We start from the raw sequence: 25,990 nt of genomic DNA, 5'->3' as shown, positions 1-25,990 counted from the left end.
CAGAACAAGGATAATGAGTGCAAATTAGATGAAATGTATTTTATTTTATCACAATGGCTTATTAAATTACCCAAAGCATACAAATACAGACTGAATGAGCATCTGCTAGAATCACCGTGAAACACATCCCTATACTATAGAAAGGTTTATGTATAAAAGATCAATGGAACAGAGTCTTCAGTCCCCATTGATATGAGATATTTTCCCTCATACATGAAAGGATTCAGCTGTAGTATGAAGGCCTGATATTCTAAAGGCAGCACAACTAACACTTTTATTTTCTTAAAAAGATTTGTTTTACTTCTACAGTTATGTGCATATATGTGTATGTATGTGTAAAACTGTGTACATGGGAGGGTAGGTGCCCATGGAGTCCAGATAATAGTGTCTGTAGGCTCAGATTCATCAAAATCTACTTTATTTAGGGTTCTTAAATGCATCAATCTTCATTCTAGCCCCCTGAACCAGAGGTAGGGGAGAAAGATGGTTAATAGGAAAAAGGGGTTGGGGACCTGTTTAGAAGTAGTTCTTTAGGGTGATTCCACTCTTCATTGTCAGGATAGCAGCAGTCCAGTCTAATAACATACATCAAACATGAATTACTAGTAGTAGCATGATCCAGAAGAAACTTCAAGGCTGGGCTGAATTGCCACAAGTCAAAATAAATGGTCAGAATCAGCTAGAATACAATGAGAAGGTCTTTGGCTTGTTTTACTCTACAAAGTCAAGAAACAAAGATCAGCCAAAACTAGCAAAGTGTTACACAGCCAGCAAAGACTAGCAAAGCATGGCACAATGTTGCAATGCAAGAGCAACTTTTCACTGCTTGTGGGGATTCATTTATATGCTTTCTAAACATTACATGCCCTCTCAGGTGTCTGTTTTCAGCAAAACATCATATGCCTTCTCACTAAACAGCTTCCAGGAAACATTACATGACATAATTGTGATTTTTAAAGAAACCGGAAACTTCCACCTCAGGTGTTAGATCCCTTGAAGTTGGAATTACAGACAAGTGTTAACTACATAATGTGGATTCTGGGAACTTAACTGGAGTTCCCATGGGCTGTTGGCCACTGAGATATCCCTCCAGATGCCCGTGATTTTACTTTTGTATTCTAGAACTCATATTTTATGTAATTAAATATAGGTTTTTCCATTTATGATATACCGATGTACACTTACATTTACTTAAGTAAATATATATCAAAATATTTTATATATCTCTTTGTTTCTTTCACATACCCCATAGTGCATGTAGTTAGTAGTAATGTCTGAGTCTTGTGGCACTCATATCTTTGTCTAGTTGATACTCTTCCAAATACCTCACCCTAACTCCTCCTTAGCTGTCACGGTTCTCTATGAAGAGAAAATGATAAGGTAAAGGACATTTAAATTAGCCCTAGAACATGGCTAGGAAGAGTCACAGTCAGCAATGACATTTAGGCAGCTGTGATGGCCAGATCTAGAGTTTGAACTTTTGCTCAGTGCTGATACAGGCATATCACCCTAAATGAACCCACACCACCAACCTTCTCTCAGCCTCTGTAGGCAGTGCCTTCAGGGATTCTGTTCACTTCATTTCTCAACTCCCCACACCCCAGCACACAGACCTTGCTACCTTCTAAATATGCATTCTTGGGAACTTTCAGCTTATACCAGGATAGGAACTTGCTTTTCCCCCAAATCACCAATTTGTTAATATCTTTGTTTCTTACAGCTGCACTGTTTTCACTGAAAAATGGCAGTAAACATCCCTGCATTGAGCAAGGAAGTATAGAGCTTTTCCTAAAAGAGAACACATTGAATGGTATATTTTCAGCTGGGCTCAGAATTGCATAGCTGTCACCCAGCATCCAAGAGGATAAGGCAAGAAGATTTCGAGTTCAAGTACAGCCTGGGTTATATACTGACACTCTCACTTGAAAAACAAATAGAAAAAGGTACTCATTTTCATGGAGTTCTGATGCAATGTCTTAAGAAGTTCTTCCAGGCAGAAATGGATAGATCTTATTCCTTGAAACTGTCATCTGCTCTGAGAAGTGTCTTCCAAACTGAGATGAGTTACTGAGAGAATGATTGTTAACATTAAAAATTTATAATGGAAATGATAGCATTTGCCATATGTTCAAAATATTCAGACTTCAGGGACTCAGAGCAATTGTAAACATGAATCCAACAGGAGCCGCCCTAGGCTGGGTTTGCTCTTGGCTGCCTCTCTCTTCTTTCAGCCTTTTCTTTTTCTCCACATGTTTCTGAGTGTTCCAGTTCTCTGAGACCTTGGCTGGTATTTGGCGTGATGCCTTGATTTGTAATTATATTAAACTGATCGGCCTTCAGAATACCCTATGCCACATCCTCAAAAGAGACTCTGTAACTCCTTTAATAACCTGATAAATGTCAAAGATTTAACAAATTTCTCCTATTGAGCTGAACTGAATAAGTCATTATGGGGGACCTGATGTTGAAGTCATCATTTCCTAATGACACTTGGCACAATTAGCACTTTCAGAACTTTCCCCAGAGGTGGAAATGGAAAGTTCATAATTTGGTTAACAGACATCTGTAGGTCTTACAGTCTAGGTTAGATATTGATTAATTGTCAACACTTGGAAATATGGAATTCTAAAGTTCCCACCGTTTGACTTCAGTTCAAATGCAGTGATTCTGGCTTTTTGGTGGCATCAACAGCAGCGGGAAAGTAGTTGGCTCCTTCAAAGAGCCGACTGTGACTAGTCAATTAGGGACCTCACCCCTCCCAGGTCATCTAGCTATGTCATCTTTCTGGAGTCTGTAGGACGCGGACTTGTGAGTCTTGGTGAATTCACATAGCCAATGCCAGTAATCCCTTCTCACCACCAGTTAGTCATGGGCAAAGTCATAAACAGATGGTTTAAGGAGAACATATGTTGTTGATCTGTTTCTCTTGTTTCATTAACTGTTTTGCCAGCATTTTAAACAATCTAATCATGTGTCACAACCCATAAGCCGGGCATCCGTTTCTAAGGAGAGAAGCTAGAGTTTTGTTCAACTGCTTATTTTCAAATGCCAGATTAAAGCTGCTTTGAGGTTTGATCTGCAACTCAAGGTAAACTGTTGCCAACTCAGCCAATGAGGACTCTCAGCACATTCCAAATGCTGTGCCAGACATATCTCTGTGATGTCAAAATAATAGAAAGGGCATCTCCATCAACGTTAATTTACAGAGAGTGAAAGGCCTCCCATAAAATTTCTCCATGAATGACGTATTAGCTGGAAGGGGGAGGGACTCTAAAAGTGCTAAAGTGCTAGAGAGGGTAGCGCTTTAGCACTTTTAGAGTTTTCTGAAGGCTTGTACCCTTCCTTCTTGATTATTTATGTTGAAGGTGAGGAATGTCTACAGGAACACGTTCATGAAATAAAATGGAGTCATGAATAGCAGGGGACAATTTAACAGAAGGCCTATAACTTGTATTGTTTCAGAGCTAACTCTCCCTTCCCCTTCTGAGTGCTAGTGTCTTCCTTCTGTTATGCCAGAGGGTTAAATAGAGAAGCAAGAGAAAGGTCTCCAAGAGTGTTCCAAGTAAACATCATGTACAAAACTGTCACAATTAACACAGAAGAAGATAGTGGGGGTCAGAGCCCTTATGTCATTTTAGCAAAAGCAATGTAATTAGGAAGGCAAAGATGGATAAAAGTAACTACTAGGAGACACAGGGAAAGGGTGACTGTGTAACATGAGGAAAATTATTTTTTCTTCTTGACAAACTCACAGACAAAATACATGGTAAGGTGACACTCTGTGTCATTCCACCTGCCAGAGCTCAACATCTCCACACAGTCCTCATGGCCGGAGGGGTCACTAGGCTCTCCCTCCTTCCAGTTGCTGTAATTCTGCAATGGAGTGTTATCTGTGAACACATATTGCCCCTCCCTCTCAAGGTCATTGAGCCCAATGAACACTCTGAAGAAGCCACTCTTGGCGACATAGTCAGCAATAAGGGTGTTAACGACTTCATCCTTGGGCATGGCTAGCATCCCTCCTCGAATCCTGCAGTGGGTCAGAGATTCCCTGTAGTTCTTCTCCTCCTGCACAATGTAGTAGAATTTCTCTTCAGTTTCCCGGATCCCTGCTATAACTGCAAGGAGGAGAGGAAGAGTACGATAATGTGTCTCAGTACAACAAGAAGAAAATTCCTATCTAACACTGTTACATTTCAATGCGCTCCGAGCGTTCAAGAGCGCCTTTGTAAAGTTATAATGAGGTAGTTCCTCATTACATTTCTTCTCTGCCTTTCTGTTTATTAGGTGCAAAATGAAAGTCTACCATTTGTTCTCTCTCACCTTCCTCCTTAGCTTTCCATGTATTTGTCCCATTGCACTCCTAGTAGCAAAAGCCCAGTTAACATGAGCATCTCACCACTTGTCAATCAGGTATACGTGGCATTTTTCTTTCCCACCCACACCTTTCATGCCTGGGAAGACCCTGATGGTCTTTACATGTCAGAAATAATGAGATTTTCCATAGGAAGCTTTTCCACTGGCCCTTGGTAGACATAAGGTTTTCTATGTCCTCATTGTCCTTTCCTATCTCCTTTTAATACCACTCAGCATAATCTACTCTGAATGCTTGTGTGTTTCTTCCATCAGACTGTAAACGTCTTGAGGTTAGTCATTATGTCTGATACTCTTCAACCTAATGCATAGAACACCCTACGAAATGCCAAAATCTTATTACAAGCAAATTCAAGGAACAAAATGGGAACAATAAAGATTTTTTTTGTCTACTTCAGGAGTTTTAGAATATGGGCATACAGAATAATTGAGATTATCCACACAGTTATAGGGGAGACTTTGGTACTGAATTTTCAGGATTCAACTAGATATTGAAAATGACTTTCAACTCACAATACTGTCTTTGTGATTTGTATTCATTTTGGGGTACTTAACTTTACTAAGAAATATGTAACTGCTGAAATGTTATAACTTTTGGTTGTGATGTGTTCATGACAGTTTGATTCATGTAAGATGTAGAATTTTATCTTTAAATTTGGTTTTATTTATGGCTATATGTGTATGTCTCTCTCTGTATAGGGCATCTTATATGAGGGTGTCCATGCAAATCAGAAGATGCTATCAGATTTTTCTGGAAGTGGAGCTGTAGGTAGTTGTGAACTGCCTGACATGAGTGGTTCGAATTGAACCGGGATCTTCTGAAAGAACAGTACAAGCTCTTAACCCCTGAGCCATCTCTCCAGTCAGAAGATACAGAATCTTATTATGACTTCCAACTAGAAGTTATAACCAATTAAGTTGCTTAGTTCAGCTTTGGTATTTCCTAGGCATCTATCATTACACTGTGACTCTGAGCAATCAATGGCATTTGTTTGCTTCTACTAATGTGCAACACATACATCCGTATTACACTAATTGAAAGTTCAGCCAGATGAAATCAACTATAGTCACTGCAACAGATTCTTCAACAAAAGCCTCTCAATAAAGCCCTTTCTAAGTTAAAGACGTTGGTATTCATTAGTGTGGGGAAATGGACAAGGGGAAAGAAAAATGATCAAGCTGAAAAATTTATAAGAACAGGTAAGACTTGTACTGAATGTATTATTGGGAAGGGGGCCAGGAAAACTCTACTCTGCTCTCTGTATTGCTGGACAGGACATTCTTCATGCTTCAGGTGGCTCTCAGAACATGGAACACAGTACTAAAAATCACCAAATGCTCTACTGTTAGCAGTTATGTGCTACCCCAAGCACTCGGGGAAGTAGCCCTTGCTACTAGGATAGTTTCAGAGATTCTGTTTCAGTTTGTGTCTGCTCTTCTGGCAAGGCTTGCTCAGCTCTCCTCTTTTCTCCTTCTGTTTGATGGACCAGCCTCACACTACCTTAAGATTAAAAGCCACCATATTATGAGGTCAAAATTAGTTCATTCCTGTTTCTGTAAAACTTGGATTTGACCAGGTCTTGACCCATTTTCTGTAATTTGACATGTTCCACATGCTGTCCACCCTGATAAGATGCTCAGAAAAATAAGTTTGAAATGTTCTGCTAAATTCCTACATAAGAAAAAAAAAAAAACCCTTGGAAACCCCCTAGGCCTGTAGTATTCTGGTTTATATAAGCCCAACTTTTCCCTTTGTTTGATGTTATTTTCTCAAACCCCAATTTAGGAAGATAGCCTTGTGTGACAGAAAATAAAACTTGCTTAATTTGACCAAAGCATTTGAATAATGATCTTTACTCCCATTGGGTGGGATTAACACCTACTTTTAGCAAAGTCCTCTTTCCTACTGAATCATCACACACCTACGATTGAATCTGTGCAGTGAAATTAAAGCTCTGGGAATTTGAGAGGCTTTTGAACTGTGATATTTTGCTTGACCCAAGGTATTTCTTGCTAAGGAAAATAGTGGTGAAAGACCAAATTAATGGTGATGAAACAGAGCAAAGCATTGATGATGTTTACCGTTCTTGATGAATTTCATTGACGTCTTAAGACGAGCAACACTAATATCTAGTTGTCCAACCACTTTCCGGTACCTGCCACAGTCACAGATGGTACCTTGCAAATAAAGACAAAACTGTCAGTTCACGTTGAAGCACACCATTACCTTTTGGAGAGGACCGTTTCTCTATTCTCAGTGTTTCCTATCATATTCTAGCTTGGCTACATATCTCTGTGAATTGCTACATGTTTAAACAAGGGTTCCAATTTATCATTCTCTCTTTAAAAGTTCATAAAGTGTCTTTTAGAAATGTTTGGAACAGAGGTCGGGGTCCTGGAGAGATGACTCAGTGGGTAAGAGCACTCGCTGCTCAGAGGACCCAGGTTCAAATACCAGCACCCACATGGCAGCGCACAACTGTGTAACTCCAAAATGTGACACCCTCACACAAACATACATGCAGGCAAAACATCAATGCACATAAAATAACAATATATAAATAAAAAAATTAAGTGTTTGGAATAAGTTTTTAAAAACATCTCTAGACTGCTGCATCCACAGCCATGAAAATGCCCAAGAAGAGGCTTATCTCTAGTGTCCTCTGCTGTGGTAAAAAAAATGGTCTGGTTGGACTCCAATGAGACCAATGAAATGGCCAATGCTAACTCCCGTTAGCAGATCAGGAAGTTGATCAAAGATAGACTGATTATCCAGAAGCCGATGACGGTCCATTCCCAGGCTCACTGCCAGAAAAAATATCTTGGCCAGACAGAACGGCAGGCATATGGGCACAGGGAAGATGAAGGGTACTGCCAATGCTTGAATGCCTGAGAAGGTGACCTGGATGAAAAAGGACGAGCATCCCGCAACAGCTTCTCAGGAGATACTGGGAATCTAAGTTTGACCATCATGTGTATCACAGCCTGTACCTGACAGTCAAAGGGAATGTTTTAAAAAACAAGTGGATTCTCATGGAGCACAGGCACAAACTGAAGGCAGACAAGGCCCACAAGAAGCTACTGGGTGACCAGTCTGAGGCTCACAGGTTTAAGACCAAGGAAGCATGAAACTGCCAGGAGGAGTGCCTCCTGGCCAAGAAGGAAGAGAGCATCAAGACTCTGTCCAAGGAGGAAGAGAGACCAGGAAATAATGCTTCCCTCATGTCTGTATCTTGTTTCCTGGCTGTGGCCTCATATGAATCAGTCATTAAAAAAAAAAAAAGCAAAAAACAAACAAACAAACAAAAAAAGCCTTTGTCCGTTAAAAAATAAAATAAAATAAATAAAACCAACTCTAAATGAGGGTTTTATAAGGAATGAATGAGATGAACTGCTGCACAGAGCCATTTGGGATTTTTGTTGAGTATGAAATGGTCTGCTCAATTTCAGGAGAAACATTTTACAGCTTCCTTAAAAACGCATTTGCAGCCAGGCCTCTCTTGTGTTGCTGCATTATTCATGAGCTCACGCAGCCCTCCCAAGATACAGGAACCTTTTCATGATTGAATCACATGTTAACTCTGATTATCCATGTGAAGTATGGCTGTCCGGCTTCAAAGCCTGTGTTTAAATTCTGTGAATAGATGCAGTTTAACTTTTAGGAGGCAGCTGTACAGCTTACCGGTTAAGTTATTATTTTAGTTTGTCTTGCTGCTTGCTTTGCTCACTCAGCCTTCTACCTGCCCCGTGCTGTAGTTAGGAGAACCAGAATCAAAGAGAAATGGTGGTAAATTCAAATGACTTTTATTTCTCTTTAGTGGTTGCTGCATAGAGTTTTCCATTTCTCTATTGCTCCAAAGTATGAAAAGTTAAACCGACTTTATTAGGCAAAAGGAAAAATGCCCAATGCTTTAATTAATCCATATACACAGATAAACATAGGGAATATTGGGCAATTCTTTGAACGAGGCTTCTCTAAATCATTGTGTATAGAAACAATGGGAATTTCCCCTAAATCACCTACTTTCCTTCTTTATATCAAACATTCTGAGCCGAGTTCTCTGAAGACTCCTCCAGCTCATGTAGGGCAGGCTTCTTAGCCAGGCAATCTTAAAAGATCAGCACTGGAGGCCAATCTCAGTCCAGCATTTGGCTCAGATGCTCAAGGCATGGCTGCTGATGCAGTATCTGGTGTGGACATTTCTCTTGGTTCCAGACACTGAGCTTCAGCCCCTGATGTGCTGGACTTGTTTCTCACCATGAGCACAGCAGGGATGGAATGTGCCTGTATTCCCTTCCCCAGGGCTTGGAAAGTCACTGGTGTGCAGACAGGAAAGTTCTCTTTCGCCCTGTCCTCTAGTCCATGCAAATAAGGTTGAAGGCTTGGAAAGGGGTTCTGGGTTTTGTTTGTTTATTTGTTTGTTTTTGTTTTTATTTTTGTTTAGTGTAGTTTTTGAGCTGGACACATTTGGAATGGTGTCAGATATCAACAAAAACAAAGTGAGTGTGTCATTCATACCTGCTTTGCCTTTTTCTCCAGGAATTCCAAGCAGACCCTTTTCCCCTTTGTCACCTAAATAGAAACAGAAAAAAAAAAAACACCCCACAATAACTAAACAACAGTGAGTTGTTTCATTGTACAATGTTATCATTGTATACCTCTAAAACCAAAGGAAACAGCCTCCAAATTGTCCGTTGGCCTTTTACCACTGATTTGCTTTGGGTTGTTCATAAGCATAAATAATCAGGTGAGCCACAATTTATTTAGATTGATAGTTGACATTCCTTGGAAGATATACAAAGGACATTAGAATTTGTGGTACTTGTCTTGCTGATAATATGGCCTTCACCTTAGTAACAATGCCAATACAATGGGCAGCATGGTTTTAATTTTAAAAATACAATTGCTTTGCAAATCTGTATCCACTAATTAACACACTGAGCTGCCTGTAGTTAATATCTTCCAGGTCATTCTATGTGGCTTTGACCTTGGCAATAATACAAAACAAAACCAAAACTACATGTTTTTTTTCCCAAATTATTTCAACAAATACTTATTTTATATAAGACTAACAGCTTGGTGCATGGAGAAAATGCACAGAAGGACAAGATTCAACTTCTGATTTCAAGGCACTTACAATTTTTAGGAAGGAAGTAGCACATGCAAATATCTGCTCTTCAGAGTCGTATCACATTAGACTAAAATGTCAACCTTGGCAATTTTTCTTTCTGTTCTTTCTATGGGGCCATTGTTTTACTTAGTCATAAGCCTCCAAAAAATAATTCTCAAAGAAGCAAGGCTTTTGAAACAGGGTGAAAGAAATAAAAAAGAAATATTGGTTCTATTTTAAAACTTCAAAATGACTCCTGAAGCCCACATCAGACACAATAATTGAAAGAAAGGCTTTTGATTTTCCAGGAGAACATGTTTGGCTGAGATTCTTGAGGATCAAAAGAGAAGACGCTGAGCAGGGTGAAATGAGGTTTCAGGCGTTAAAGATGATCTGACAATATACGAAAAATTGCCAAGGATAAACACAGGCTGGAGGTCACCCAGATTGAAGGAGTTGGAGGCAGTAAGCACTAAGGGAAGGCAGGAAGTTGGGCATATGATCCAATAGGGTCTGCCTGATGTCATCTCCACAAGGCCACTGTAAAGCCTGCAGGCTCCTTCTGTCATCTGCTCTGAGGGTATCAGTGTGCCGACACCCTTTGTGCAGACATCCTCTGTCTGCTGAGTACTCTCACTAAGATTCTTATATGGTGAAGAAAGCAGTTTTAATGGGATACCATAGATTTCCCATGCCTTTCTAAACTGATCTGTACGGACACATTCTTTACAGTGATGCCACACATGCAGGTGCTTGGATAACAAAAGGAAGGAGGCCCTTGACCTTCATTGTGTTGTGTAGGTGGGAAAGTAGAAGTCACAGGACTTGCCTGTGGACAATGCTGAAGTCAATAATCACATAACATGGTAAGGCTGGGACAGACACTTCAAACAAACATGATATACTTAAGAGAAAAGAGAGGACAGTAGTAGGAAAGGTGGAGTACAATTAAGCCTGGCAACCAACAACTTCAGCAGCAGTAAATAAAAGGGTACAGACATCATACAGGTGGTGAGAAAAACAAACAAACAAACAAACAAACAAACAAACAAACAAACACATGTGAACATGTCAAGTCCCTTGCTGAGGAAGATTGCTCACATGTTAGTTGTGTCCTAATGATTCTTCATTCCCTCACATGTAAATTATCAAGACTGTGAGAATGAGTTAGAAGAAGAGTGGACACATACATTTATTAAATATAAATAAATTGCCAACCATTCTGCATGCTTCACTTATATTATCAGATTAAATGCCATGAGGTGGGCAATCTGTTTGCCTTCATTTTACAACTGAAGGAACTTGGGTTCATGTAGGCAAGTAACATGCTCAAGAGTTTGAATGACAGGGTTGGTATTCAAACCCAACCATTTTTGACTTCCTAGTTTGGAATGCCTCACAGATGTGTTGGCTGATGATCTAATGAAGGTAAATAAGGAGAAAATGTTATCCAAGTGAAATAAGCCAGCTACGGAAAGACAAAGCCCACATGATTTTGCTCATATATGGAAGTGGGAAAAATGTCAGCCTTGTAGATGCAGACAGTAGGACAATAGTTAGCAGATACTGGAAAGGGTTGGATCAGGAGAAGTTGGAAATGATTGGTACAGGGGAATAAACTTAGACTTAGCAGCAGCAAGCCCTGGTGTTCTGTTGCACAGCAGGGCAGTTATTGACGATAGTAATGTGTTCTCTACTTCCAAATAGCTAGAGAGAGGAGATCTTGACCATTTCACTGCAAAAGAAACAGTAAGTATTTGAGGGGATGGATATGTGATGTGCACATGTATCAAAATATCATATCATACCCCTTAAGTATGTATAATAATGTGAGGTAAAAAAATAAGACTAGAAAATTTCTGAAGGAAATAGCAGTCTTTGCAATAGAAATTCACATAAAGTCATGAATATATGTTTGAAGATCCCAAGGCACCATCAATTAGAGCAATAATACTCTTCTATGAAAGCAGGTTAAATACTTTATTTTCTCATAATTTATATTTTGCTTGCACTTAAATATCTTTCAAATTGGGCTGGTGAGATGGCTCAGTGGGTAAGAGCACCCGACTGCTCTTCCGAAGGTCCAGAGTTCAAATCCCAGCAACCACATGGTGGCTCACAACCATCCGCAACGAGATCTGGCGCCCTCTTCTGGAGTGTCTGAAGACAGCTACAGTGTATAATAATAAATAATAATAATAAATAAATCTTAAAAAATATCTTTCAAATTGATATGGATTGAATATAGAGTCTAATTCTGTTATAATAACGATTCTGGATAAGTTTTATAAGAGACATAAAATAAATATAGATAACAAAAATCTCCTCTTACTGGCTTTTGATTTCTATAGTTGTAGTTTCCTGTGATCAACCTATTAAATGGAAACTTCAGAAGTCATCGATTCAGTAAAAATTATATATTCTGGGTAGCATAAAAATATCTCATTTTAACTTCCCAGCACATTAATCTTCCACTTGCAATAAGTCCACTCTGTGTATGTTACCCATCTAACAATTAGTTAATTGTTATTTAAGTTATCATATGGACTGCCACATTAAAATGTTTTACAATAGCACTTACATAGAATCATAATCTTTGGAGAGATTAGGAATTCAAGGCCCATACCTAAATATAATAAAAGCAATATACAGCAAACCAACAGTCAATATCAAACTGAATAGAGAGATACTTGAAGCAATCCTGCTAAAATTGCCTGATTGTAGACAAGACAAGGCTGCCCACACTCTCCATATCTATTTAATATAGTACTCTAACTTCTTGCTAGAGCAATAAGACAACAAAAGGAGAACAGAGGGAATAAATACTGGAAAAGAAGTCAAGGTATCACTATTTGCGGATGATATGATAATATAAAAAAGCCACCTCAAAATTTATACCAGAGACTTCTACAGCTGATAAACAACTTCAGAAAATTGGCTGGATATAAAATTAACTCAAACAAAGTAGTAGCCTTCCTTTATACAAATGATAAATGGGCTGAGAAAAAAATAGGGAAACAACACCCTTCACAATAGTCACAAATAATATAAAATATCTTGATATAACTCTAACAAAACAAGTGAAAGATCTGTATGACAAGAACTTCAAGTTTCTCAAGAAAGAAATCAAAGAAGACCTCAGAAAATGGAGAGATCTCCATTTCTCATGGATTGGTAGGATTAACATAGTAAAAGTGGCCATTCTACCAAAAGGAATCTATAGATTCAATGCACACCCTCCCCCCCAGATTCCAACACAATTCTTCACAGATATGGAAAGAGCAATTCTCAATTTTATATGGAAAAACAAAAAACCTAGGATAGCAAAAACAATTCTTAACAATAAAAGAACTTCTCGGGGAGTCACCATCCCTAACCATAAATTGTACCACAGAGCAATAATGGTTAAAAACTGCATGGTATAGGTGTAGAAACAGAAAGATAAGTTGGTCAATGGAATATAATTAAAGACCCAGAAATAAATGCATGCATACTCTTATGAACACTTGATCTTTGACAAAGAAGCCAAAAATATACAATGGTAAAAAGAAAGCATCTTCAATAAATGGTGTTGGTCTAACAGATAGTGTGTATGTAGAAAAATGAAAATAGATCCAGATTTATCATCTTGCACAAAGCTCAAGTCCAAATGGATCCAAATGGATCAAGGACCTCAGCATAAAATTACCCATGACGTGTATGACCCAAAAGGACATGTGTAGTATGTATTCACTAATAAGTGGGTATCAGCCAAAAAGTACACAATGCCCAGGATACAACCCACAGACCTTAAGAAGTTTAACAAGCAGAGAGGCCCACATGACGTTGCTTCAATTCCACTAAGAAGGGAGAAGAAAATAACCAGGGGAGGCAGAGAGAGAGAGAGAGAGAGAGAGAGAGAGAGAGAGAGAGAGAGAGAGAGAGAGAGAGAAGTGGAAGAGGGGAGGGGGAGGGGAAAAGGGGATCAGGTATGGAGGGAGGGCAGGAGAGAAGCCCAGATGTCCAGCAGAATGAGTGGAAATATATGACCTCATGGGGTAGGAGGTAGGGAGACCATCTTGAAGGTACCAGAGACCTGGGACGTGAGAGACTTTCAGGACTCAAAGTGACCTTAGATGAAATGCCCAAAAGTACGGAGAGGGAACTCCAAGAGACCACCTCCAGGAGATAGGCAGGGCCTCAAGTGGAGGAATGGGATTACCAACATACAGTCAAACTTTCTGACTCAGAATTATTCTTATCTAAAGAATAGCAGGGAACAAAGTGGAGAAGAGACTGAGGGAAAGGCAATCTTGTGGCCAGCCCAACTTTGGAACTATCTCATGGGGGCGTACCAAGGCTTGACAGTATTATTGATGCTATGGTATGCTTATAGACAGGAACCTAGCATGGCTATCCTCTGAGAGGCCCAACCAGCAGCTGACTGAGACAGACACAGATTCTTATACCCAACCACTAGACTGAAATCATGGACCACTATGGTTGAATTAGGGGAAGGATGGAAGAAGCTGAGGGGAGGGTGACCCCATTGGAAGACCTGCAGTCTCAACTAATCCAGACCCCTGGGAACTCCCAGACACTGAGCCACCAACTAGGCAGTATACATGGAGCTTGTCAGAGGACCCAGACACATATATAACAGAGGACTGCCTCATCTGACCTCACTGGGAGAAGACATGCTTAATCCTGGAGAGACATGAGGCCCCAGGGAGGGAAAGGCCTGGGGAGGGGAAAATCCTCTGGGATACAGGGGACAGCAGGAATGGGATGAGGAACTTGGGAATGGGCAATGACTGGACTGTAAAAAGAACAAAACAAAGTGAAGAATGTATGAATTGGGGACAAATTCATGCTGAATAAAGGCTCTGGATTATTATCTGCAGCTTTGACATCTATTGCAAATCTTGGAGGTTTCTGCCAGGAATAAGAATGGCCCATATTTGCTTTGGTAGAAGGATTGGCTTTTAAGGAAATCAAAACACACAAGAGAACAAGGACATTGACATCATGATGTGCTAACATTTCAAAATAAACCAAAAACCTGGTAGGTGGTCAGAACAGGAAAAGACCCTTGGAATTCCAGCAGAAAAGACTACAGGGCGGCACCATCCTGGTCTGATTAGCTTGGGGCATGGTTTCTTGAACTGATATGTGACTTCTTCTATTCTGAAAAGCTGTAATCCCTGTGGCCAAGTTTTAATGTTTTGACATGAAGTCCTTTCCTTTTGTGACAAATTGGAAGACACAGCCATGAAAGTGAGTGTCCCCGTGTTTGAATTGTGTGTTTGCTGCTTTGTGGATAGGATGCTGAATTTTCTTAAGTCTGTATTTTTATGTCTTAAATGGGAATAATGGTACCTAAAATGATAAGTCACTAGGAGAGCAAATGAAGCCATCCCATCTCTTCATGGACTTCTCACTGGCCTCTACTCAGAGGATGCTGAGCCAACATGAATTCAGAGTAAAACACTCCAACTACATCCTTCGCTTGCTTACTGAATATTTGGGCTTAGTATATCTATCTTTCCTAATTATAATTTCAAGTCACCAACAAAATCTTATTTGGACCTGGGAGTGGGAATATGCCTATAACAAGTGTCTTAAGTAAAGAATTAGAGGTCACATTCAGAGGAACAAAAGAAATCAGAATGCTTTCAACATGAAAAAGATTATTGGCCTTAAGTGAAAACATTTACTTTGCTATGAGATTGAATTTACCTATACTAAATCATTCTTATTCTTTATTCTTAAAATGAAATATTGACATCTGGAAAGCTACCTTAACCATGCAGGTGACAGCATTAAGGTCAGCCTAGAGAGAAAGTTGAGATTAATCCTAGCCAGTGAAAAACTTAGGAGGGCCATGGCCAAACGAGGACAATAAATTTCCAAGTACTGATTAAAAAATGAAATTAGTCCAGGTAAGCCAAAATACTGCATCTCCATTTTTCTTAAGACATGCTCATAAATTTCTATGACACATCTCTAGAGGGAAGGGAATTTCGGCAGCCAATGTTGGAACTGGTAGTGTATAAAAGTGGTTCTTAAAAGAAGAGAGTGAAAATTTAGGCTACCTTATAGGAAATAGTATGTTCTGTCATTCAGTTTTTAATTATACCCATGAATACCTATGTATGAATAAATATGTGTATTTCTGTGTATGAAACACAGAGCTTGTCCTACATGAGCTTGCTAACATTCAGCTGTATCCACAGCCAAGTTTTTGGCTTTCTTAATACAACAAATTATTAGAACATTGTTACTGTGTTATAGGCATAAAGGTAAAATTATAATCCTCAGGTAGTTTATATGTGAACACACACATGCACATGTACACACACACACATTTTGTATGTGTATTTTGTATGTGTATTTATGTATGTGAGTATGGTACATGTACACCTGTATATGTGTGCTTGTATGCCTATGTGTGTGTGCACGCTTGCAGAAGCCAGAACAGGATATTGAGTGTCCCAATCTACCATGCTTTGCCTTATTTTTTCAGACCAGGTCTCTCACTAGACCTGGAACCTTACTGGGAGACCAGCAAGTCCCAGTGATCCTCCTGCCTCCACTTTCCTTTCCTATCACCACAATGCTGGGATTACAGGTGCCAGTTGCCACACCATCTTTTAAAATTGGTCTTCAGGATTTTGACCTTGGTTTGCTCAGCAAGTTCTTTTACCTACCATTTTCTCTTACTAGCCTCCTGTTTATGTTTTAAGTCAACAGATCCAATAAATACTCTATTCATCTCGTAACTCTATGGTGGTTTGACTAAAAATAGTACCCATAGACTCATGGTTTTGAATGTTTGGCCCATAAAGAATGGGTCCATTAGGAGGTATGGCCTTGTTGGAGGAGGTGTGGCTTTTTAGAGGAAATCGGACACTGTAGGAGTGGGTTTTGAGGTCTCAGGAAGCTCAAGGCAGCTCACTTTGTTGGAGGAGGTGTGTGTGTGTGTGTGGCTTTTAGGGGAAGTCTGTGACTGTGGGGGTGGGCTTTGAGGTTTCAGAGGCTCAAAACAGTTCATTTTGTTCTGCCTGAAGATTCAGATGTACAACTCTCAGCTCCTTCTCCAGTACCATGTCTCTGTATGATGCCATGTTTTCCACCATTGGATAATGAATCAAACTTCTGAAACTGTAAGCCTGCTCCACTTAAACATTAGGTTTTATAAGGGTCACTATGGTATGTCTTCATGGCAATAGAAACCCTAATTAAGACACCCCCCAGAAACCAATATTCTACAGGGGCAAATAAAATCCATGAGGACAGTGATAGAGGTGTACTCTGGGTGATGCATCTCTGAGTCATGAAGGAAAAGTGACCAGAAGGAGGAAGGAAGTTTAGTTAACCCATCATTTCCAAATTTAATTATTCAACATTTCTGGGATCCATCCACTTTGGGACTCAGCTAGTCATACTAAATAAAGATTTGTCACTCTTCCTTTCTCTGTTACCTAATACTGTGTCCCTTAAATTGTGGGTTATGACCACATTTGAGGTTAAATAAGTAAATGTGTGTTTCCTGAGAACTTGCCAACAGTAAAACGTTTTTGAAAATTCCACAATCAAAAGCCAATTCAAAGTTACTCAGATAGTGAATCTGAGGTGTTGGTGGCAATGCTCACCTAGGTTGTATCCGGCGGTGTCACTGGAAGTCCTGGTTCTGAACATAGAGCATGCACACTTTGCACAGTATGTTACCATACCATGCAATCAGAGCCAAGAGGACTGTACTATGGGTTTCAATGCTTTTATTGTATACACAAAGTTATATACACATAACGTTCAGAAGACTAAGAGAAAGAAAAGACCATATTTTCCTATTGTCACCCATTATCAGGTGAATATCAATTTAGTTTAGCTTTTGATTGTATAGTGTTAGAAGATTTGCTATTTAAAATTGCTGTTTGAATTTCTTAAAATAGCACTGAATGAACTTTGGCTTGGGATTTGGGTAGAATTTCCAACAATCTCTGAAATAACCCTAGACAGACTTCTGTCATTTGTACTTATATTTATGCAAAACAGCAAGCACCTTTACACACTGAGCCAACTCACACATTCTATTATTACTTTTAAATACAAATATTTAGCTAACCCAGTACAATTTAGAGATAGGCAGCTGATTTTCCATTGAAAAATAGTATCAACATATCCTTCGATTATTGCCATGTTGTGTTTGTTGTGGAGGCCTTATACACTTTTTAGTAAATGCATTCCTAGGTACATGATAACTTTGATACTAAGATAAATGGTGTTATTTTAGTTTCATTCTTCATATTTAGAAGTCAAATTGATTTTTATTCATTTGGCATCCTAAAACTACTTGCCATACAAGTAGCTTATCTGCAGCTTATTTACAATTTTCTGGTCATGCAATAAATCAGCTGTATGTAATGAATCTGTCTGTGTCCTATTCTTGTGATGCCTGGTTCATTTCTTGTATTTGTATCCTGGCTAGATGCTCATGAGAAATGTTGATTAGAATTCGAGATGGAAGGAGACACTAACCTCATTACCAATCCTGAGAACGACATTTTGAGATTTTTTTTTTAATTGAATGTTTTAAAAGTAGATTCTTTGTTGTTTATATTCTCTTTCAATTAAGTATTTTCTTGCATACTTAGTTTGCTATGCTAAAAAAAACCAAATTGGTATATGTTTAATCAAATGCTTTTCAGATTTTTCTGGAGTTATAACTAAATTATGGAGCATTTTTCCAGGGCTTCTCTGTTCTTTGGAAATCCTTCAGAATCAATGGAGTCTGAGTAAGTTTCTAGTTACACCCATGGCTCTCAATGTTGCTTCCCCTGTACACTGGGCATTGCATATGAACTGACGAATGCCCTACATAGGATCCACAACTTAATTTCACATTGACTCCTTATGCTCCAGAGCATGGTTATTATTCTCTCATGCCTTTATGTGTAAGCACTTAAAAAAATACCTAGTCAGTCATAATTTCCAGAAAGATTAACTTGATATAGCTTTCAGCCTCTTACCCTATAGCTAAAGTCTAGCCATTGTTTGATTGTTGACTATGCTACTGTTCTTCCACCATTGTAATTTGTTCTTGATAGGGTGTGGATGTTCAGACTGCCATCATGAGGACTCATTTTGGCATACACATCATGTATGCCTGAGATGTCTGACTTGCAAAACTCCAAATTATGTCCACCCCTAGATTTGTCAAGCATTTTCCCTTGTTTATTTTTCTACATTTCTTGTGCTGCATGTGCCTGGGCACAGTACTTTCATGACTTGTACTGGCCCGCACAGTAGGTGGTTGGAGTATTCTTGGAAGCTATTCCTATGTTGTACTTGTTAGTAATAACTTAACTGTTTATGAAAGTAACTTCAAACTACATAAACATATCAGCTGAGGTCCAAGCTAAATGTTTTTCTTCACTTAAGCCTGTCTCAGTTCACTTCTTGAATACTTGTGTCCACTCCCAAATCATTGAATACAAGAAGGATGATAGAGAAAATTTAGAGCTGGAGACAGTGGTCTTAACTCATGCTTTGTTGGTAACAATATCAACAAATGGGTTAAGGGTTGAAAAAGAAAAATACTTTAATATATATAATACATACCAATTATATATTAATATATTACATATGTGAACTGTTGGAGGGTAATCATTTTAAAACTATAGAGAATCACTATTTCAGCTGATGGATATAAAATGCTTACCAAGTTATATATCTGCATAAACCTATGGTAAGCCTCCTCTCAGGGTTTTGGGTAAGACCTGTGCAAATGAAGTGTTCTGAAGATAGTGCTTCTCTGATTTTTATTTTTTTATAAAACCACCAGACTCAAGCAACAACAGCTGCCACAGACGATGAAGAGCTTTTGTAGCATTCCCCAGCTTTAAAGATTTCAACCAGTGGCAAACATCCAAGAGAGATGTCTATCCATGTCTCTCAGTTCAACTGAAGGAAACTCCTTAAGGATCAATGTGGAGAGGTATGAGCTGAGATGGCACAGAGCCTCCAGATGAGACTAGAAGCCACAAGCCTCAGCTCAGACTCCAATCTGGCAAGCTGCCTATAAGAATCCACTGTTGAGCACCACTAGGCACTTGATCAGTTTTGAAAAGGGCCAAAGGTTTATGAATTATGCATTCATCATAACATAAAGGATACATTATTATAACATTCATGACACTGAGCTTCTAATCTGAACCTTCATAGAACGATTTTGTGCATTTATCTCAAATGTCTTTTCCTGGTGCATGAAAAGTTGTTGCCATTTCCTAAGACCTATTTCAGTTTCTCCCCTCCCCATCTCAATCCTTCCTTCCTTTCCCATTTGGCACCTCTAGTACTTATGTTATTCAGGATTATAATTCTTATTGAGAAATTCTTATCTTTCTGAATGATCTCTGAGCTGCTGGCAAAGCATTTTGACTTTTTCTTCAGCTTTATGTTTCCAACCAAGTGGAACAATGCCTATACGTGTGTGTATATATATATATATGTATATATATATATATGTATATATATGTATATATATGTATATATATATATATGCATGCACACACACACATATATATATACATATATATATATGTATATATACATATATATATATGTGTGTGTGTGTGTGTGTGAATTAATGAATTTGAGAACAATTGAGACTTACCATTGTGAAGTTTTATGAGAAGAGGGAAGAGGGCAGGGAAGGGGAGATTGGGTAATAAAAAGGAAATTATTGAGGCTGCAGTTATAGCTGAATATGTCTGAAAGGGTGGGCATTTTTGGATATATTTCAGTTTCCTATCTTTTTTTTTTTTTTTTTTGGTTTTTCGAGACAGGGTTTNTTTTTTTTGGTTTTTCGAGACAGGGTTTCTCTGTGTAGCCCTGGCTGTCCTGGAACTCACTTTGTAGACCAGGCTGGCCTCGAACTCAGAAATCCTCCTGCCTCTGCCTCCCGAGTGCTGGGATTAAAGGTGTGTGCCACCACGCCCGGCTTTCAGTTTCCTATCTTGATAATAGATTTTGGAGATGTTATTATTAATTTCTCTACTCTATGCTTGTCAACATTGTGTTATATGAGTAATCATGACAATATTTAACTCATATTATCATTGGGTCATAGCAAGGGTTAGTAGCTTTTCATAGATCCAGGGAGAGAGTTCAACATAGAACATACCAGAACTTTATGTTTGATTCTGTTCTGAAATCTTGGTTAATTTTACTCCATAGTTTAGTTTTGATTCTCAGCTATGAGATATATTATTTGTATAAGAGTCAAGTTCAGGAGATAGAATGAACACTATTTAAGAGAAAGAAAAGTGATCATTTTCATGACATAAAGCATTAAAAGAATGTGTTCACTATGTGCTCGATTGCTTTAGTTTGTACTGCTAAATAGCATGGCCAACTTACCCTTCTTGCCAATAGGGCCAGACTTGCCAATATTACCCTGGGCTCCCATATCACCCAACTCTCCTTTCACTCCTGAAAAACAAAGCATGCCAGTATTATAACATGAGGCCTTTCTTTTCTTTAAGAATGTGACTTACATGATCTTTGATTAAAATAAATAGCAATATACATATATATTTACTTATATTAGTTATTATCTATATACTAGGTATATATATTAGGTATCTTAGGTAGAATATGTTGAATACTATATAGAAAAATTATTCTACATTCTATATAGAATTCTCTCCACATATAATACATATCAATCTATCATCTATCTATCTATCTATCTATCTATCTATCTATCTATCTATCTATCTATCCATCTATCTTCTACCTAAGATGCCTAGTTGTGATGGTTTGCTCAATAATTAGGTTGACAATGGCTTCAGCTGCATATGCAGGAGAGGATGGCCTTGTCAGACATCAATGGGAGGAGAGGCTCTTGGTCCTGTGACGGTTCAATTCCCCCGTGCAAGGGAATGCCAGGGCAGGGAGGTGGGTGGGGGAACACACTCATAGAAGCAGGGGAAGGGGGGATGGAGGTTTCTGGAGGGAGAATCAGGAAAGGGGATAACATTTGAAATGTAAATAAATAAAATAGCGAGTAAAAGAAAAAATGCTACAGGAGGTATCACAATTCCTGACCTTAAATTATGCTACAGAGCCATAGTGACAAAGTCTACATGATATTGGCATAAAAACATTAATGTTGACCAGTAAACAGAATATGAAGAAATAACACAGCTACAGCCATCTGAATTTTTATCAGGATGTGTCAAGAACTATACTGGAATAAAAAACCAGCCTATTAAACAAATGGTGCTGACAAAACGGGATATACTGCAAAAAAAAAAATGAAGCTAGATTTATCTTTCTTGTGCTACTTAACAATCAATTCAAAGTGGATCAAAGGCTTTAATATTTAATCCTAGAACTACTAGAAGAAAACATCAAAACATATATCAAGATATGTATATGCAAAAACTTTCTGAACCATATTCCAACAGCACAGGAATTTCTTCAAGAAATAACAAATGGACTAAATGAAATTTAAAAGTTTCTGCACAGCAAAGTAAACTCTCAGATGCTTTGATAGATAGTCTACATGATGAAAGAACATCTTGGACTGTTCTTTTTAAAGAATAAATCTTGGGAAAAGACAAAAGAGGTTCTGCCAGGGACTATACAGATTAAACTTTTTCCTAAGCTAGGGCTGATTTTAATTTTTCCAAAGCAACACCACCACCTAAACTGTTTTCAGAGGTATTATATATGGCACATTAGACACAGCAATGATTTTTAATTTTTTTCCTAGATGTGACTATTACCATCAGTGGAAGAATTTAGCAAACAACATTTTACAATTTATTTGTTTCTTTGCTTGTTTTAGTATTTGCTTGAAAGTTTTAAACAACTTTCATACTGTAGCCCAGGCTTATCTTAAATAATGTTGAAACAGCCTTCTAAGTGCCTAAATTATAATTGTGAGCAATTACACACAGCTACAATGTACTTACTACTGCCCAGTGTCCATGATACTGGAACATACTTTGAATGCTACCAGAAGATAAAGGAAAATGCCAACACAGCTACAAACTCTTTGATCCGCAATGTTGTCCTGCCTGCAAGATATTCTGGTCTGATAGAAGCAGAAAAATTGTGTAGGTAATAAACCAGTCTGTGATTGGATTTAATGCTTTTGATATGAGATGGAACCCATGTTCAACCTGTTTGGGTGGCCAAGGCCCTGGGACTAGAGAGGCCATGGACTTGGAGAGTAAATCATATACTAGTGTTCTGCTAATGGAACACAGTAATAAAACAACTCCTGATGGCATTCTGTTGTACTCAAATTCAGTGATTTCCCCAGGACGTCATCATTAGAGAAGCTTCCTCCTGAAGTAGATGGAAACAAAAACAGAGACATGAAACTGAACAATGTGCAGAGAGAGAGAGAGAGAGACACCTTAGAAGATGTCTCCATCAAATCCCTCCCATCAGGGGTCAAGGAACTCTGCAAAAGGGGTCACAGAAAGATTCTAAGAGCCATTGGAATGGAGGCTATCAAAGAAACAAGGCATTCTAAAACAGGGCTGATATGCCCAAAACAGAGGCTGTAGCAGTATGCACAGGCCCTGCATGGGTCTAAACCCAATGTAGCTCCAGTACTGAGAGGAAAAGTGGACACACATGCACATTCCCAACCCAGAAACTCTCTCAGACTGGCAGATGTTTGGAAAGGGAAAAAGGGTTTGCCAGTGAACTCTCACTGGGTATAAAAACCACACTTGAGAGGCAGCTCAACAGTAGATTGCCAACACAAAATATACTCAATGGTATTTTTCTAGAAAAAAACAAAACAAAACCAGAAAATGAACCCAAGACACTAATATGTATATCCTATGTTCAAACAGAGTTAAAAAGGTATCTGTTAATTGAAATGTGATGATTCTGACAATTCTGGGCATGTTGGTGTTAAAATATTTACTGCCCAATATTGACTAATGCCCACAGCAAAGGGTCTGTAAAATAAAGAGTAGATAAGTGGCAGAGTAAGCGTCTTCTATTTTGTTTTAGATAGATTCACCTCTAGATAAAGTTCTGGTTTTGCCTTAGGATTGATTTTTCCCTCTGCTTTCAAACAAGATTTTAGCTACTTCAGAACAGGGAAGAGAATGCATAGCCATAAAACCTGGTGATGAAAGAGATATTAGAAACTGTCTTGCTGAAGTTCTGTTACTTATTTTTTTCTTTGGAGACAGCATCTCACACTGTAACACAGACTGCATGCTGTTCACTCTGAGACCCAGGCTGACCTCAAATGCAGCAGTTCTGCCTCAAGTCTGTATGCTGGGATGGCAGATATGATCCACCACAGCTTACTTTGCTGCTAAGTTTGTAACTAATCATCAGGGACCCCCTACACAATTTTAAAGTCTCTTTAAAAAAAAAACCCAATAATATGGGATGGGCATGGTTGCTCACACCTATAATTCTAGTACTCAGAAGGCAGATGCAGGTGAATCTCTAAGACTAGAAGCCTAGCCTGGTATACATAACAAATTTAGAATTTTCCAAGGCTGTATTATAATACCTCCAATAAAATACAAGCAAAATCCAACCAACCAAACAAAAACAAAACAAAATGCCCTCAAAAAGCAAAAAGGAAAATGAAGCCAAACCAAACTAAAAACAAAAGCCAAAAAAACTAACAAATAAGTGATACTATAAAATAACTAACAATAAGTGATACTATAAAAACATTTACTAGCTATAAATCTTTGTTTTGTGAGAATAACTTAGCAATTAGCTTAAGAACTTTTAGAATCATACAGTCTTTCTCAGATTGAGACCTAAGAGCTTGGGAGTCTTTTCCACCCTTTAAAACTTTAAAACAAGTGGTCCCTGAGTACAATTCCATAAGACAGGAAACAACAGAGGTGTTTGGAAGTTAAGCAGTGGTGTTCCAGAGCCTTTTGCTTATTGACTTAATTTTAATAAGGTTTACCCTTAGGTTTATTCATGAAAACATCTAAGTAGCTTTTTGTGTTACTGTTGTTTGCTTTGTTTTGTTTGTTTGTTTGTTTGTTTGTTTTCCTACAAGACCCTCCATCATTTTTTATTATAAGGAAAACAAAGTAAAGAAATAGAGAAATTGGGAAAAGACAAGCATTTCAAAGGACCAGGGCAGCCCTTTCTTTGAACATAACTATTTCCCGACCCCCCCAAACATATTTTCATGATTATTTGGGAACTTCATATCATGTACTCCATTGCACTCAATTTCTATTCCTCCCATGTCCACTGTCCACCTTTGTGACCACATCCCAAAAAGAAGAAGAAAACAAAAAGGGGGGGGGACTAAGTCCAATTTGTGTCATTCATCTACTCACTGGAATATGGACAAACTCTGTCCTCTTAAAGAAAACTGAGTCCTTCTTCCCCTGTATCCTTGCCCTCAAAGTTATGATACCTATGTTTCTTAAAACTCATCATCTTATATTTTGTCAGAGCCTGCTCCTCCCTTAGCCACACAGGTGAACAATCTTAATGATACAGCTTGAGAAATACAACAGCGTCTAGCCTTCAGGCAAATCCATAGGGACCCTTCGCTGATCAGGTAACCCATACCTCAAACACATTGTATCTAAATCTGGGGTAGAGAGCTTGTGAATTTGTTAATTTCTAAGACAGGGGCCAGGGGGGAGAGAGCAGGGGTGGGAGAAGGAGGGACGGAGGGAAGAGGAGATGGAGAGCGGAGGGGGGAGGGGCATTGCACATTAGATTGCCCATTTCAGACAGGCTAACTTACCTTTTGGTCCCCGGCGTCCCACTTTGCCATCCTTGCCTTCTTCTCCTGTGTCACCTCTTTCACCATCATCTCCTTTTAAAACAAAGCAAGACAGAGTAGGTCATCTCAACTAATGACTAAGCTCAATCTCCCCAGGGGGATGAGACATTACTCAAAATGCCATTGCAACTTGAATGTGAGAATGGACCAAAGCCACAAGAATTAGACAGCTGAAAAGAAAGAATATCCATTGTAATCATCACAGCAGCTCTGGTCCACATAAAAGTGACTATCAACAGTCTGTCATGGATGAGAAAAAGGCTCATGGACTCTTGATTCTTATTGCTGAACTCTTGGCTATTTGTAGATGCTAGGAGTTCGGAAGGGGATCATTGTCTTTAACTTTGAACCCTCTGCTGAGCCCACAAGACTCTAACTCATGGTCATGCAGAATGTGTTGGTTAAATTAAGTGGGTCAGAATGCAGGAAATAGAAATGACTATGTAAAGAAAAGAAGAGGCTGAACAGCACTGGGGTAGCTAGAGCGCAGGGTCTGCTGACACCCACCAGCTACCCACGACACCCGGAACAGGATTTTGAGACTTCTGGTGAGTGGAACACAGAGTCTGCTCCAATCTTTAAACAGTGACAATAACAACTAATCCCAGAGATTACCAGATGGTGAAAGGTAAACGTAAGAATCTTACTAACAGAAACCAAGACCACTCACCATCATCAGAACCCAGCACTCCAACTTCGCCCAGTC

General features: G+C 38.8%; 1 protein-coding gene and 1 pseudogene across 1 annotated transcript in view; one reads left to right on the top strand and one right to left on the bottom strand.

Moving 5' to 3' along the window:
- Positions 1-401: 401 nt before the first annotated feature.
- Colec10 (collectin subfamily member 10) overlaps positions 402-25,990 on the bottom strand; it is a 51,923-nt gene continuing 26,334 nt past the window's right edge. The window contains exons 2-6 of the mRNA XM_021183145.2: positions 25,246-25,317; positions 20,889-20,960; positions 8,894-8,947; positions 6,457-6,552; positions 402-4,118 (exon numbers count right to left, since the gene is read on the bottom strand). Coding sequence (XP_021038804.1) covers positions 3,727-4,118; positions 6,457-6,552; positions 8,894-8,947; positions 20,889-20,960; positions 25,246-25,317 — 686 coding nt within the window. The 3' untranslated portion in view covers positions 402-3,726. The remainder of the gene's footprint in view (positions 4,119-6,456; positions 6,553-8,893; positions 8,948-20,888; positions 20,961-25,245; positions 25,318-25,990) is intronic.
- On the top strand, positions 7,000-7,941 carry LOC110310711 (annotated as a pseudogene).

Source organism: Mus caroli, chromosome 15 (genome assembly GCF_900094665.2).
Source record: "Mus caroli chromosome 15, CAROLI_EIJ_v1.1, whole genome shotgun sequence".
NCBI lineage: Eukaryota > Metazoa > Chordata > Mammalia > Rodentia > Muridae > Mus > Mus caroli.
This window is presented reverse-complemented; position numbering and strand designations above follow the sequence as displayed.